This window comes from Acyrthosiphon pisum, chromosome A1 (assembly GCF_005508785.2).
Source record: "Acyrthosiphon pisum isolate AL4f chromosome A1, pea_aphid_22Mar2018_4r6ur, whole genome shotgun sequence".
In the NCBI taxonomy this organism is placed as follows: domain Eukaryota; kingdom Metazoa; phylum Arthropoda; class Insecta; order Hemiptera; family Aphididae; genus Acyrthosiphon; species Acyrthosiphon pisum.
The window spans coordinates 68,965,394-68,982,841 of NC_042494.1; the positions used below are offsets into that span (position 1 = coordinate 68,965,394).

General features: G+C 27.2%; 1 protein-coding gene across 3 annotated transcripts in view; it reads left to right on the forward strand.

Annotated features, from left to right (window-relative positions):
• LOC100575319 overlaps window positions 1-14,872 on the forward strand; it is an 84,227-nt gene extending 69,355 nt beyond the window's left edge. For 2 of the 3 annotated variants that reach the window (XM_016807452.2, XM_029487422.1), the window contains exons 5-7: window positions 4,848-4,981; window positions 10,909-11,161; window positions 14,239-14,872. In XM_016807452.2, coding sequence (XP_016662941.1) covers window positions 4,848-4,981; window positions 10,909-11,161; window positions 14,239-14,312 — 461 coding nt within the window. In that variant the 3' untranslated portion in view covers window positions 14,313-14,872. The remainder of the gene's footprint in view (window positions 1-4,847; window positions 4,982-10,908; window positions 11,162-14,238) is intronic. The other variant, XM_003246965.4, reaches the window with a different exon arrangement.
• The last annotated feature ends 2,576 nt before the right edge of the window (window positions 14,873-17,448 follow it).

The window sequence follows — 17,448 nt, forward strand, 5'->3', positions numbered from 1 at the left end:
TTAGTCCAATCAGAAACACAATAAAAAAAATTAATGCATTTCATCACCAAATCTAAGTGAAACCATACGAATAAGTTTTCAACAAACTTTGGCGAAAACCTACTGGAATTATTTCAACGAAAATGGTTCGTTACGATTTTCATTGAAACGCCTCCAACTATATCATAATATACAAGTCTAACTGAAGGCATAATAATCTTCATATCAAGCCTTGTCATAATTATTCCCAGCACTTTTTCCAATAAGAATAGGTAGGGAAAACTACGCCTGTATCATTATTCACAAGTACCTAGTAAAAAATGCGCCAAATGCGGTTAGTTTTAATAGTAAATATTTCATAACAAAACTGTAAAACCATTAATAAACATTATTAAGAAATGATTAATGCTATTGAATATTATTTTTAAAAAAATTGAAGAGAATTAATTTTAATAATTAAAATATTGTTATTATATAATATATAATAGATATATGCTACGCCTTACTACCTTTACGGTTTTATACTTAATAATAATAATGAAACTTAATACTTATTAGTTAGTACTTAATAATTGTACCTATACAATAACAAATATTTAATTTATAATGGAATAACTTTAGTAAGATAACCAACTTGATCTGAGCGATTTCTCGCTATAGCATTGGACCAAAGAACTGTGTATATTTTTGGTATTATGAATAATGTATGAATATTAATTCAAAAATATAAGTTTTGGTGAAAAAAAACCATCTGAACACTCTCAGATGTACATTTGAGAACGCATTACTGTCAAAGAAATTCAGACTTGCTGCGTATCGCTTGTGTATGCATGAAAATGTTTCGTCCCTTTTGTAAGTGCCCGTCAAGTTTCCTAGGGTATCATAAAAATCTATAGCATAATACGTCGAATATTCGCTTCGAGAAACGCATACTAAATGTTTTTTAGCCTTCGTGGTATTTAAACTTGTGCACGACGACGTGTTCGGTGTAATTTCGTACAACTTTTATTTTCTGGAAATAAAAAATAACTGGGTCAGTTAAACATTGCAGTGACATGATTAATGAAACGTATTGAGATAAGCTGCAAAAAGCCGAACTAAATCGGTTAATGGATTGAATCATTTTTCTAGCGTCTACCCCAAAAACAGGGGAAATAGATCCTATCATGCAACGTTGCATTAATAATTTCAAAATGTTGTAGTGCACGAGCTTTTTCCAATAATGCTAAAATACGGAAAAATAATCAAAAAGTAAATAATAATTAAACTTATTACACTGCACGTATTACACTCGTGTTGCTGAGGAAAGACAAAAAAAAATATAACTTTATTAAAATGTACGATGGTATTATACTATTATTATCATACATTTTTTTTAGTTTTATTTTCATAATTTTAAGTAACACAATTTTAACAAGTTACAATCGACAAAACAGTTAGGTGCGCTACAAAAAAGTATATATTATTTTATTTTCATTTATATTTGTACGCAATTTTTTTAAGTAAAATAAAATAGAATATATTCTTTGAAAATAGTTTTGGTAATTTACACAATATATACCTAATACCTATTATTAATTTAAAACAATTACTATCAATACTGTTATTGATTACTCTGATTACACTTAATATTCTTACATAATTCTTACCTATAGGTAATTTTTTTTAAATTTCCAAGTATTTATTTTATTTGTAAAACTATATTTTATTTTACCATAGCATCCAACCATTAATATTATATTATTTGGTAAAGTACAAAATATTTTTCAGAAAACGTTTATGTTTTATCGTCTGATTTTTGGTTAACAGTCTATTGCAGTTTATAGAAACGGAGTTATGCAATAAAAATACACAAGGGAAAAATAATTTTCACCACTCGTCTTGAAACAACAAATAAATATAACTTTATTGGCTAATTTATATTATGTGTCGAAAGTTAAGCATTTATTATTTATCACATCAAAATGTTCAGACAAATATTTCAAACAATTATATTTACGGACATCTCAAACAAAAATCTACTTCATGCAGTTTTATTTTGTAAGAAATAAGAACAGTGGGGAAACATTTAAGTCATTTAACATACCCACCCCCTTTTTTCTTTAATACGGTTATTCAAAATTTTATTTTTGAAATTTTTAAATATAATTAGGGCTCGAATGTTTATGAGATTGCATATTTTTGTCTATTTGTCCAATTTATTGCTAACCTGGATACAAATTTAATTCATGTTCTACTGAATTGAATAATACTATTTTTACTTTGCATATTTTTGCATATTTAATGATTTTTTTAATTTAATTGCATATTTTGGGATTTCAAAAAAAAGGCTTATTTCAGTAGGTACATTTTTTAAAAAAAAACAATTTTAATTAACGAACTACACAATTAATTCCACAATTTGTATATAAAAGTTTTATAGGTGGTAACTGGTAAGTACAATCTACCACGTATTGACGTAAAATATAAATATTTATAATCCACTATTACCGTGTTGATTCGGAACTACGGTACTTTATTAGATATTTAGATAACTTATATAGGCATATAGCAATAATAAAATAATTTAAATTAAAGTAAACAAAACGCTATCTAAATTTAAAAAATGTATTTTAAATTGTAGTAAAAAAAATAATAAAAAAAATACTTCTAGGTAATAAAAATATAATATTTTTGTTTTATAAATTATAATAAAACATTTTTGTGCATATTTTAATGTTTTTATTCACTTAAAATACATATTTTTTTTATTTTTAGAGCATATTTTCAATTTTGATTGCATATATCGTAATTTTTTAGTGCATAAATGCATGCATATTACAGTAGTTTTAAGTGCATAAACATCCGAGCCCTAAATATAATCATAGACCAAATTTTTGAATAGGTAGGTAAGTACTTAATATTCATTTTTAACCATTTAATAAGTGCCATGTAGAAAAAAACTTCTGCTTTTCAAATGATAACCTCCATATTTTTTTTAATTATTCGGTAGGTAATTTTTTTAAAAATGAATCTAAATCAAAATTCGAATGAGTAGTTTCCAAATTATTAAATATTATGAACCAAGAATAATATAGGTTAGGAAAATATGGAGCTATGATGATTTGAAAATTATTGTAATATTAATATAAATCTACCAACATTTTATAATTTGTAAAAATTTTACAAGTACCTACCTATAATGAATACTAGATTCAATTTTATATTATTTTATTCAATATTAATTAATATTTTATTCATTATTGTCCTAGATCTATTTTATATTTTTATAGTACAATTATTGTAATAAGTACAAACATTTTAACCATTGTAGCTGAATTTGTTCCTGTTTAAATTTGTGATGTATCCCACGCATTACCACTGGTTATTAGGTACTGGTCGAGTTGTTTCTCGGTTTCCGCTGTTAGATGGCTTACTGGCTAAGTACGCACATATTCCTTCGCATGTTTACAGGCTGAGGACTGTCGACTTGGAAATAGTAATAATACCAAATAAATGAATCCAAAATTTCAAGTTATTGAGATCATAATTAAGCAAACTTTCTTTAAATATTTTAATTGTGTAAGTAACGTAGAAAATGTATCAAATTTAAAATTGAATAATTATTTTGTAGTTAATAATTTATAAAATGTTCAACTTTTATATCTAAGGATTGAAAATTTAAAACAAGATTCCACGTAAATATTTAATTCTGTTACCAAAAAATCTAAAAAATACATTTACACAGTTTATTTGTATAGTCATTTTAAGTACAAATTTTGACGAAATTACATATTAAAAACCTAGGATAACTATTTTAGTTATTTTGTTGTGATTGTATAATATTATTCGTGGGTACTTGAACTTCTAAAGTATAGGTACTATTATATATCTATGATAGTACCACGGTTTTTTGTTGATGTATAACGCGTTATAAGTACCTAATAGATATTATGATATGATTAATTTGGAATTTATTATAGGTACCTATTATAGGTCAATTTTTTTTAAATACTATAGACCAGTGGTTTTCAACCTTTTTGGGCCCACGGCTCTTTTTGATTTTGAAATCAAATATACGGCTCCCATACGCAAATTTAAAACAAACAATTAATTTACATTATTCAATCCAACTTTATTCAATGACGAAATCTGTCGATCGGCCGATCTATATCTCACATACCCAAGTGCGTACAACATGTATAGGGCGTGCGGACTTACACGGCAGCGAAAAGTAGACAACAAAAACTATAAATTACCTATTACAATTTTTTTTTTAATTTTCGAACGCGGCTCATTTGATAATAACCGACGACGCCCCTGGGAGCCGCGACGCACAGGTTGAAAACCACTGCTATAGACTATAATATAATATTATGTCTTATACCTAGACTGACATACCGTCTCCGCTCAGAATCGTTTTTCTTATACAATGATATTATATCATTTAATTCAAATTTAATACCATTCATTATACAGTGACCCACTTGTAACCTACTGTACAGCAGAGCGAAATCCACTTACCCACCTTTTTTTTATTTGGATTGAGTATTTTTGTTTTATGGAATTTTAATAATTTTATTTTATGAAATTTATTTGTATTTAAATTTATATTGGTTTTAATACATTTATGTATTGTACTATTTTTGTGTGCGGAATTAAGCTATATATTTTTATAAATCTGTGTGGTATTGGGCCATATTTTTGTAAAACATATCATTATGTTTTTATATTATTATTATAAGACTAATGAATAAGGTACAATAATAATATATGTACTCACAAATAATGAATATTTTTTATTCAAACAAAATTTGGGTACACATTGTAATACCTATGTATGCTGTATAGTGTATACTAATGTTTACTCCATCATTATACTATTTCAGATGAACCATCGTCCCCTCCGACGTTGCAGTCGAACAGAATGAAGTATTCGGCGGGTGATCTAATTAACGTCAGTTGTATTGCAGGCGAAAGCTATCCAGCTGTCAACATTAGTTGGTTCTTAAATAATCAAACGGTATTTTTCTATATTTAATTTAATTTACGTCATTGAAACACAAATCCACTTGAAAAGTCAAAACGTTTTGTTTTGTTTCGTGATTGTTGCTAATTTATAATTATCATTTTAGATAGTTAAGTACGTACTACCTTCGTATTATGTATATCTGAAAAACAACACATGATTTTAACTACCTACAATATAATGTTGTTAAACAACATTTTTAGTTAAATTGTTTAATAGCTGATAGAAATCAAACTATTTTTTTTAATTTGAATTGATATTATTAGGTATTTGTAAACTAATAACGATTTCATAAAAAAAATACATAGGTACCTATAGGTACGTATTAAAAAAATATAACCTTCAAATTAATTCAATGTTTTCTAAATTCATAATTTATATAAAATATAATTCGATAGTGCATACAATTTAATGTATTTTATACATTTTTGATAATATTCATCGATTTTAAGATGAAGACCCAGATAAGCTTAAAATAATAGGTATCAAAAAATTCAGTCATTTATTACAATAATGGATTTTTTTTTTTAATATTTCAGTAGTAAAACATCTTTTAAATAACAACCATTATTGTTATACATTGTTTAAGTATTGTGTTTAATATAACAAATAGTTTTAAGATAAACTGAAATAAACATACCAGAATCACCACAGGGTAATAACTGAAAATATAAATACATATATAATTTGATTTTTGTTGAGATAATAGGTATACTTATATTATATTATACATTTAATAATTTAATATTCTTATTAAAAACGACGTCAAAGAAAAACACTTTCGACTAAGTAAATATTATGTATTTAAAATACCTTGAAGGTTACAAATAATTAACATCATCTTATATAAACGAGAGTTAAAAACTGATTAGATTCAGTTAAATTTTTAAAATATAATTCTTAACTTTTAAAATCGTATTTTGTTTTCTTTTGATAATTATAATACTTTATTTATACCTATTAAATATACATTTTAATTTGAGAATAAATATTGATACATTAACCTAGTAAATACATTATATATCTACCTAAAGTCTATAGTAATTAAGGAAAATATTGCATTATTTTGTATACCTAATGAGAATATTTATCGCACAATTGTATTCAAAACATAACAATTTATGTTTTTATACTACATTTAAATTCATCGATCTAAAGTTTTTATCACTTTAACCAATTACCTTTGCATTATTAACGGTTTAAGTTAAAGTTTTTTTTTTTAAATCTCGAGTAGGTACTAAAATATTAAAGGAAATGAAACAGTCAGTAGTTATAGTATAAAGTATGAAAAGTATAAGAAACATTTTCTTCATTTCATATTTTAAACATTTATACTTAGATTTATACGAATTTGAAACTTAAAATGCAAACTATATTAATAGGTAGATAGTAATAAATAGATAAATTAATATTCAATATATTCAGTTTGAAGACAATTACGCAGCTGTACTACTTGACAGTTGACTTCATAAACCCATTGATATATATTTATAATATTACAATGTCAAATTAGCGGAAACAAGCGCGAATACGGAGTGATGAATATAGCATGGGCATATCTAGGATTTAATAGTTACAGGAGTCCTAGAACACCTAAGTTAAAAATAACTCGTGGGGTGTAAATCCCTCAAAACCCCTACCATAAGGATCACTAGAATTTAGAAGTCACAGGGACTATAAGAAGTACTGTAAAATAAAAATTTAAAAAACGACCGCATCCCGGTATTAAAAATAAAATATAAGCAATAAAATAAATATAATATAATATCGTATGTCCACAAAGCCACAAAGGCACAAAAACAGGATAGGTACACTCTATACCTCAAACACTTAGACTCTGCTCAGTAGTCAGTACCCTACACACATTTTTGAATTTTGTTTGCGGCACATGAGACCAACTGAACTATAGAATCATAAATTCCTATGACTTACAATTGGTTAACTCTTGTATTTTGTGCATCCGCCACAACCTCACTTTTTCTGAGTACCCTTTTTTTATGGACTTGTGGTATGTTTTATAACTGTATACGCGTATATTTGGATGCAAATGTTTATAGAACATCATTATCGATAATCTTATTAGATAATTCTCTTTCTATATTTATAAAAGCTAGTAGCCACTAACTAGATCACTGAATCTGTTTTGAGTCATAGTCGACCTGATTTAAGTTTTCACTATTCTCCTAACACACAAACACGTACAAGGTACATCCACAATATCAATAGGTATATTATGTATCAGTGGCGTTTTTATAGGGGGTCCTAGGATCCGGACCCCCCCCCCTCCATTTTCCCCATAAATATACCTATCTAAAGATCTAATATATATAATATATATTAATATATTCTGTGCTAAAATCAGTTGTTCAAGTGCTTGGAAAATTAGCTGGACCCCACTATGCGAATTATGTACCTACATAATACATAATTATTAAATACCTTACACCTATTGCCTGTGGCAATTATTTTTTTATGCAATAATTGGAATTTTAACCAGAAGTGACTAAAAAGTGAAAACTTATATAAGTGGTCTGAAAACGTTTATGTGGGCCTTTTGGGGGCTAAGCCAATAGCTCTAAGCCCACTAGTTACTCAATTACGAGGTGTCTCTTCTTTTTTTATACAATACCATATCATTGATTAAATATACTAAATATATTTAATCAATGACCATATTATATTTCTGTGTAGATATTATACCTTCATTTTAATTTCTCTAATTCGTATTCAGTGAACCACATCAATAAAATATTTGTCGTTTGGAACGCACATTTTTCGGGTAGTAGTAGTTTTGGGCGCCTTTACTTTTATTATCGTGTACAAACACTGAAGGCGACAAACTATAATGTTAAACATTCTATTGTTGGACAATAAAATTACAGTCGACGGCCAAAAACCAAACCGAATGCGCGCTGCACCTGCACTCGTACTGTACCTTTACCCGTATGACAATAATTGCATTTAAAGGGCGCAAATGGATTACGGAAACGCATCGTTAACGATGGCCACATAAATTCGTAGGTAAAACGCGAAAACAAATGCTGGAGTGTAAATTATTATTATAAACGTTATAAATTATAACTCATAATATTCAAACCATTGCAATAATATTTTAACCACATCTCTGGTGTGCGGCATTTTGACCGCTGCCGAACGTTAAACGTCCGAACACACTTTTCTACAAACACAATTATTATTATTCTGTTAGGTATTGTTTTGCACCGTTATAATTGCCTGCAAAATAAATACTTTTAAATCGTCCACTGTGGCGCTTCTAAAATACTCAGGTAATCAATATGAATTGATAAAATTATGCCTGTAATTATAGTGTAACATTAATTTGCTACTTGTTACCCGGTAGTCAATACGTCATGCACACACACACACACACGACTGACCGACCGAACTCGTACGTTTTAATATAATTCAAACACGAAAATTGCGTACCTATACTGAATATTTTGTTGCATTTACCGATCGCCACAATTCATAATATTAAAATAATAATGATCCGCGTACAGCTATGAATGTACGATATACCTATATAGAATGTTCTGGCATTCTTCACAAGTATAGTTATATGGTTGACGAAATAATACTTAATCGTGAATACCGTGAATTGTATATTACTACGATTTACGTTAATACAAAATATTTCATTTTTCACGTTAAACGTGAAATTTGTTTCATTCCAAATGCTGCAGAGTAAATATAAATTTTTCTACAACAAATAATACTTCTACATGAGTATTATTACTTCATGAGGGTACCTATGCGTTATTCCGAGTAACATTACTATATATATTATCATTGATTATGCGTTATTAATAATTGTGTTACTTATATTTTATTTAATTTACTTACCTATTATTATAAGTGCACGATAATATAATATAATATTTAGACTAAGGATTTCATCACGATTGTTTGTGCAAGCCATTCGAATAAAAATCTTAATTGTTTTTTTTTTGTCTTATAGTTGATACGCTTTGACTTGCAGTTAGTTTTCTTTTGTGTTGTCTAAAGCAATACGTTTTTTTATTTTATTTTCAATAAGGTTTGTTATCATAAACATTATTTTTCTTCCTGTAAATACTAACATTATAATATAGGAAGGTATATATAAATTTTTTTTTTAATTAAAAAGATACATAATTGTATTTACCCATTATTAAGATGATTATTCTTATTATTTCATAAATAAATTAAATAAAAATTAAATTACTTAATAGAGCTAGGTACCTATTTAAGTTTTAAATTGAAAACTTTTTATATAGTAAAACTCGAATACCCATAAATACCGACTTAATATGCTGTTTAGTGTTTACCCAAGACACGCTTTTGATTCTATACTCCTCTATTTTTATACAATGTACCCACATTTGATCCATTTTCCGGGATTTCATAAATCTTAGTTTTGAAGTTTATAACCAATTTACGAATTATTGCTCATGAAAATCCGACATTAAGAATTGATTCTAAACTTTGCGTCGTTGCTGTTATCAAACGGATTTATAATAAATGTACATAATATAACGTCATAGTATATTAAATCAATTTAATTTCTGTGCAAAGCGAAAAATAAAATGCTTTTTGTCATGCATTTCAATCCTATTATAATATTAATCATCACACGGCGTAGTAGTTCTACAAGCACTAATTTAATTTATAATATTTTTTACTTCGTCCATTTATTGTAAAAACATTACGAGTATATTAACTAAACTTTTAAAATAAATCTCTCTTAAACTGTTTTTTGCATCATGCTCTGTCCACCACTGAACCTCAAGAAGACAACGTGTTAACGCCGTTGAACGAACGCTTAAGATAATATTACATTTTATGTTCAGAATAATCCATTTAACTCCGTAATTTTTAATATTATTCACATGTTATTGAATTTAAATATTAGAATATCATTTAGATAGCCACACGCAAGTTCTTTTTAATATTTTAATTTTAAAATAAGTTATAAACATTTTAAAATTATAAAATGTTTGTAAGATTTAAAATACTCATAGCATGTTTAAAATTAAAATATCACAAAAAATCAACAATCTAAACAATATTCTAATCTTTAAATTCGATAACAGGTAAATTCACTATAATAATAAATAACGTAGTAAAATGGATTATTTCGAACATCAGACAACACAATAATACACATACCTACGGTTACGAATTTACGATGTCCCATTTCAACAAACTCATAAAAATAAAAACATTATACTTTATAACGAGCAATTCAAAACTATATATACAATATGCATAGATAGTTAAAATCTTCAGTTTTTCCTTCACCCCCTACAAATAGATATAGGGACATGGGACACCCCTTTTAAGGGTTACCATATCAGATACTAATCAGATTTCAGACTATAGCCCATAGTCCATACTAGTAGCTGTGGTCTGTGGCTAACAAAAATAAATAAATACCTACTTATTTTGTGTGGCTCGTGCGCTAAGGCAATATTTCGGTATCTGGTGAAATGCACGTGCCACACACACCACTTACGACTAAAGTAGCTCACTTTCCACCCTTGCCAGTTGCCACACAATATTATGAATTTTATACCAGTAATTGCTATAGATTTAAATATTAAATCGAGAGTAATTATTATTATATTTTATATTAAATTAATGAACTAAAGCTACCAATATTTTTAAAACAAACCCAAACAAAAGCATGTACCTACAGTTAATAAAAAGTAAACTTTTATACCTATAGTTCATTTAAATGTATAGAGCTAACGAAGAATTTGGTATATATTATTTTGTATATACAATTGACTGTTTAGTATTTACCACTCAATCAACTGTCGTTTTAAAAAAAAATTATAATTTATACACAACAACTTATGAAACAAATTTTTATTAACATATAACATTTTTATTTTTGTTATTGTTTTTATTCTGTTCAGGCTGAAACCATGAAATCGGTACGTATCAATACCGTTTTCGAACATAAGGACAAGGTTACCGAAATGGTGGTCATGAGATCTTATCTAATCACTAGAGCTAGTACGTTGTTATTTCCGACTGGTCGCATTAAAGTAATGTGTGAAATTTCTCAATTCGACTTGTACAAATCGTCGTCTGAAATAGAACTGGTTGACAACGCACCACCAAAATCGGCACAGGTCATCGCTCCGAGTCTGTCACCACATTCTACAGGTAAAATAAGAATTGCTAAAAAATGTGAAAACTTTTTACACTCTATAGAGTTTTGCCCATCAATTTACATAATATTACTATATTTGATTGAATATCGCTCGTTCAATTTTATTCAAAACTTGTGCATAAAAGTACTACTTACATAATATTGATAACTGATAAGTATATACACGATTGGCTATAATCAACTGAATTTCGTAATAAATAAATTATGATTTATATAATTACAATTTAAATAATGTTATAAGTTATAACTCATAAGATACCTATTGTAATTTTTATTAGCCATTTTATTAGGCCCTCGTCAGTTATCGAACGGTCCGGTGTGGCTATGTGGGTAGTTCTACAGTACTTATACTTATTATAATATATCAATCAGTAGGTAATAACTAATAACACGTTTAATCAAATTTATCTATATTATTTTTTATATAAATAAAAAATATGAATGTCGCTTTTTTCTACTCGTAATTTTAAAAACTACCCGTAAGATTCACTTGAAAATCAACATGAACATTCTACTGGATCTGGGGAAGGTCGTCTATATGAAAATCACTTTAAACCTCTTTCAATATTATTTTTCTTTTACCCATTGATTTTTATTGAAAATGTGTCGTTTCACCTTAAAATGCATATAAAATGTCAAGACTTAATTTCTGTCTTATCTTCCTGGGTCAACAAAATAATTATTTATTATTATAATTAATAACTTCCGTTCAATAAACAAAATTATGAAATCCTATCCATAGATAGTTGAATGATAGCCCGAGTGAAAGTAATGCCAGCTAGTCGATAATACAATTATTGACAAACGTTATGAAAGTTAAGAATTTTTAAAGCTTAAATAAAAATTGTAAGGATTGTACCATCATTATTAGAGAGCCCCTCGTGACTTTTCTCTAAATATTATTAATAGTTCGTTTATAAAAAAAAAGGTGGGAAAGAGGTACTACTTTTCTGTACAGAAGGTGTCTAGAGGGGTCGCTGTAACGGATGTGTTAAATTTGAATTCACTGATATAAAATCATTGTATTTAAACGAAAACGATTCTGAGTGAAGACGGTCATTTGTCATCCCACTATATTGCTAAGTATATTTCATGATATCATTGTTATTAAAGTAATTTATTTTACTATTAGACAATACCTACTAATACTATTACAGTAGGTTAGCTAAATAAATTGCATTTGACATTTTCATTGTGTGTACACAATATAATTTTATAAGTTATATAATTATATTAGTTATTCGATGAGGTATAATATCGATGTGTACCTACTACCTACTTACTATAATCTAAAAAAAAACTATGATTATGTTATGTATTATATTATGTACTTAAAAGTTTAAAATAATCAAGTAGGTATACTAAAACATATTATTTTTAAATTACAACAAAATAATTAAACGCGTTGTTCATCGTTTAAAAATCTAACTTTGTTAAAATGTGAACTTAAAAATATCAATAAAAAAAATTGTGTTAATATATTTTCTAGATTTTTTTGGTTACTTTATGAACTACTTATGAGTTATGAGAAACAGAGAAACATTGTATTAAATGTTCAATCCTTAGCTAAAAAATCAGAACATTTAATACATTTTAAACTGAAAAATTATTTACAAATTGTAGTCATTTTGACAAATTTTATCAAAATTTAAAGTTTAAATGCTTATAAAAAAAATCGTGCCAATGGATCTTTAATACTCCTGAAATACTATTAAAACAACTCAATTTCGAGTATTTTGACCGAGCGAACAATTTTTTTTAAATAACTATTACAAATCCATAATTTTATATACCTATACATAGCTTAAACAAAGCCAAAATATTATGAAAATTGTTTATTATATGGAAAATAATAAAATAAACATTTGATGAAAATTTCAAATATCTACGGTTAATTTTTTTTGAATCACAATAAAATAAGAAAATCGTTCGTGGAGAATTCGTTGATTACGAGTCCATATACCTACAATGTTAAAAAAAATTTAACTTCAAACACTCATAATAAATTATTTTGACTTTCCGCTAAACTTTTATTTTGTTAAATGTAGGAAAACTTAAAAGGAATCTTGTATTAAATTTTCAAATATTAGCTATGAAAAAAAAATGTTTATGAATTTAAAATTGAATTTTCAACTACAAAAAAATTTGAAAATTCGACGTGATTTTAACAAAATTACAGAATTCCAACTTCAACTGTTAACAAAAATTATGTTGGATTTTTTGGTCATTTCCACAAACAACAACATATGAGGAACATTGTATATTACATTTTCTAGTTTTCAAATTTTTATCGACAATAACTTGAGAGTTTGATCAAGTATAGAAAATTGTCACATAATCATTGGGTGGATATTTAAAGTATCTACTGTTATTACTTATTAGTTTTTGAGAAAGGTACACCAAAAAAACTAAATCAATTTTATCAGAAACTGGTTTTGCGTAAAAAATCACTGTGTTCCTTTTGAAATAGAACGCATTTGAAAACTACTAGGAATTGTCTACGTTTGTCCGCCCGAAGTACCAACTAGATTCACTTTCCTTCCAGAAAAGATGCTGAAGTAGAAAATCAAAGCATTTTTATTTCCCCAAAAGGTGATGATAGACACGAAAAAAAGAATAATACAAACATCATTTTAAAATTAATAATCACTCCGCTCAGAATCTAAAATGTTACATCGTATTATTATACTTTATAAGCATGTAGTGAAATATCCAAAACATATTTTTAAAAATGTTATATTAACAGCAGTTAAAAGCAACAGGTATTAGGATATACAGCAATGACGCGAGATACATTAAAAATCGTTTTTTATTCTTTTATAATGTATAGAAATAATTACATAATTATGTATATAACTAACTATTGCACTAAAAGTACCGACAATTCTTAATTCTTAATAATATCCAATTGGTATATTTACTCCAATCTTTATTATTATTGGATTTTGTGTAAGTGTATTTACTTTTGTAAGTAGCTATATTATTACAAATTGTAGACCAATACAACAAAATGTGTACCACTAATCACTATAAACATTTTTCCTTATCATAAAATATTTCTTACTTTTAGGTAAAGCTCCAAAATTACAGAATTGGGCATCGATTACGTTCATGTTATTTATCGCCAACACCAAACTACTGTAATTATAATATTCATAACTGAGATGGAACGGACCGGCTACGTTACAATTATTCAAATAATACAATAAAACATAAAATAATAGAGAGTCGATAATATAGTCTTATAATATTTAAGATAATTAAAAATATATGTTATATTATAATGATGTTTACCTATTGACCTGTGCAAACACTAGAGTTTTTTTTTTAATTTATGTGTTTTATTAATTTGTTGATTATGTGTAATTATTATTGTTAAGCTGATAAAAAAAAATTATTTGGTATAATAATTGTTGTTATTATTTATTGTGTAACAGTTATAAATGTTTTTTTTGTCAATTATCGCATCTGGCCAAAAGTCACTCGACAATTAACTATTCAAGAAACAAGCAACTGTTTTATTTTAGAGTAAAAATCTCGGGGACCGTTAGTCATAAAATATATTACATTATTACTAGGTAAATACCAATAGGCAATAATAAACCAGATTCTATGGGCTTTAGTAGGTCCTTAAGTAAAAGTAAGTAAATATATGTAATAATATTTATATTATATTATTTTGTTAATTTTTAAACATATTTGAGCCAAATACATAAATTTTCAAGTGGTCGAATCGAATACATATTTTCTTGGTTGAATAAAATAAAAACGAATTTGTTGGCAACAATAATAATACCTACGTCCTACTTATATAATTATCATTGGAAAGTAGGTAATAGTTGTTGCATATTGACATATATAGCATTTCTAGTGCCTACTTACACGCATATACAGAATACTGGATATATATATAAATTATCGGAGGAAAATGTGAAAACTGAAAAGAAAAATTAAAATTTAGGTAGGAAATATAAGTTTGATTCACTGATTCATACTAATAATTTTAGGTAGATTAATAGAGTAACACATTACATCAGCGCCGTAGACATGGGGGGGGGGTTCCTAATTTACTATAACAATAAATTATTATTATAATAATCACCCCCCCCCCCCCCCATATAAAATTCCTGTCTACGGCATTGCATTACAACATTCATGTATTATATTAAGGAATACGAGTGTTGAACTGTAACAATTGGGATTTTCCTGTGTCGTATAATATTGTGATAAATTAGTATGGTGTAATACTAAGACTACGTCCCACATGTCCGAATGAGTCTACATATGTACATAGAAAGATCGAATTATATACATTACCACATTAAAGGACATCACAACTCAAAATTATAAGTTTACTGCTGAATTATACTAGTCCAAATAATGTAAACAATTTTGGTAAAAATCAGAAGTTGAAAAGGTGGATAAGTGGATGTCACTCTGCTGTACAGTAGGTTACAAGTGGGTCACTGTAGTGGATGGTGTTAAATTTGAATTCAATGATATAATATCATTGTATAAGAAAAACGATTCTGAGCGAAAACGGTCAGTCAGCCTATGATATTACTAAGTATATTTGATGATATTATTGAGAATAAAGTAATTTATATATTTACCTATTTATGTGGAACCTTGTTTTAAATTTCCAATCCTTAATAGCTATAAAAGTTGAACATTTTATAAATTTTTAACCACATAATAATTATTAGATTTTAAATTTGATACGGTTTGTCAAAATTTAAACTTTAAATGCTTATAAAAAAAAATTGTGCCTATGTATTTTTTATATTTTTCAATATGTATCAGGATCCTTGCATTACATTTTCATGCTTTTTTACCAATCAAATAAAATTTTATTGATATTTATAGAAAAAAAAACTAAAAAAATTGAAAACTTACAATGTCCGTTAAAGAGTCAAAATGTTATGATGTATAGAAAATGAAAATATAAACACTCAGTAAAATTATCATGTCTCTACAGTTATTGGTTTATGAATAACAATAAAATAACAAAACCGCTATATGAGAAATCGAGTGAACATCCAACATTATAAAAATATGAATTTCAATAGCTCATAAAAATTTAATTTGATTTGTAGACATTTTTTTTTTTTTTGATAAAGGTAGACAAACTTATGAGGAATCTTGTATTACATTTTCTAATCTTAGATTTAAAAAAAAAAATTTTATAAATTCTTTACTCAAAATAATTTGCTAATTTTCGTGATTTTTCAATATTTTGTCAAGATTTGAACTTTAAATGCTTATAAATAAAAACTGTGACTAAGGATTTTTAATGTTTTTCAAATGTCATTGTAACTATATAGCAGGAGTTTTGTATTAAATTTTCAAGCTATTTTACTCAACAAATAAAGTTTTATTGACATTCGTAGAAAAAGAGACTAATAAAATTGGAAACAGAAAATGTTCCTAAACAGTTCAAAACAAGTCTAAATATTTTGAAAATTGTATCGTGTATAGAAAATGCAAATATGCAAACAACCAGTGTTGCATAAAACCTGGTGCTTTTGAAAACTATTGAGAATTTTAAAATTTGACGTCCCGAATGCACCAACTAGATTCACTTGCCCATCGAACAAGATACTGTCACAAAAATAAATAAAAAACACACGTATCATTGTAAAATCAATACATTCATCGTTCCACTCAAAATCTAAAAAATGATTATTCAACGAGATAATGAAAGTTAATGAATAGCCGCGTGACGTCATGGAGCCGACGGGTGATCAGCCGCCCATGTTTTGCGTGTTGTTTGTTTTTCTCAATGATTTTTAGGGTTCCGTACGGTAAAACGGGACCCTATTACTAAGGCTCCGCTGTCCGTCCTTCCGTCCGTCCGTCTGTCACCAGGCTGTATCTCATGAACCATGAAAGTTAGAAAGTTGAATTTACACAGATTATGTATTTCTGTTGCCGCTATAACAACAAATACTAAAAATCCTAGAATATATAATGTAAGCAGTGTTGCAAACACGTTTATGTACGGAACCCTTCGTGCGCGAGTCCGACTCGCACTTGGCCGGTTTTATTATAACTACAATAGTATTTCAGGATATTTTTTTTTCATTATCCTAAGTATATTAATTATGAGCTTAAGACGATCGCGATGGTGAGATTTAAAATTGAATATATCTTGTTTTTGTATACATATTATAAGTTATAATTAAGTAAAATTATTGAGTTCGTGATTCGCGTTGTATTGCCGTATAAACCACTTTTTACGAAATTTACTATAAAAGTTTTATCTACCATAAAAAAACTA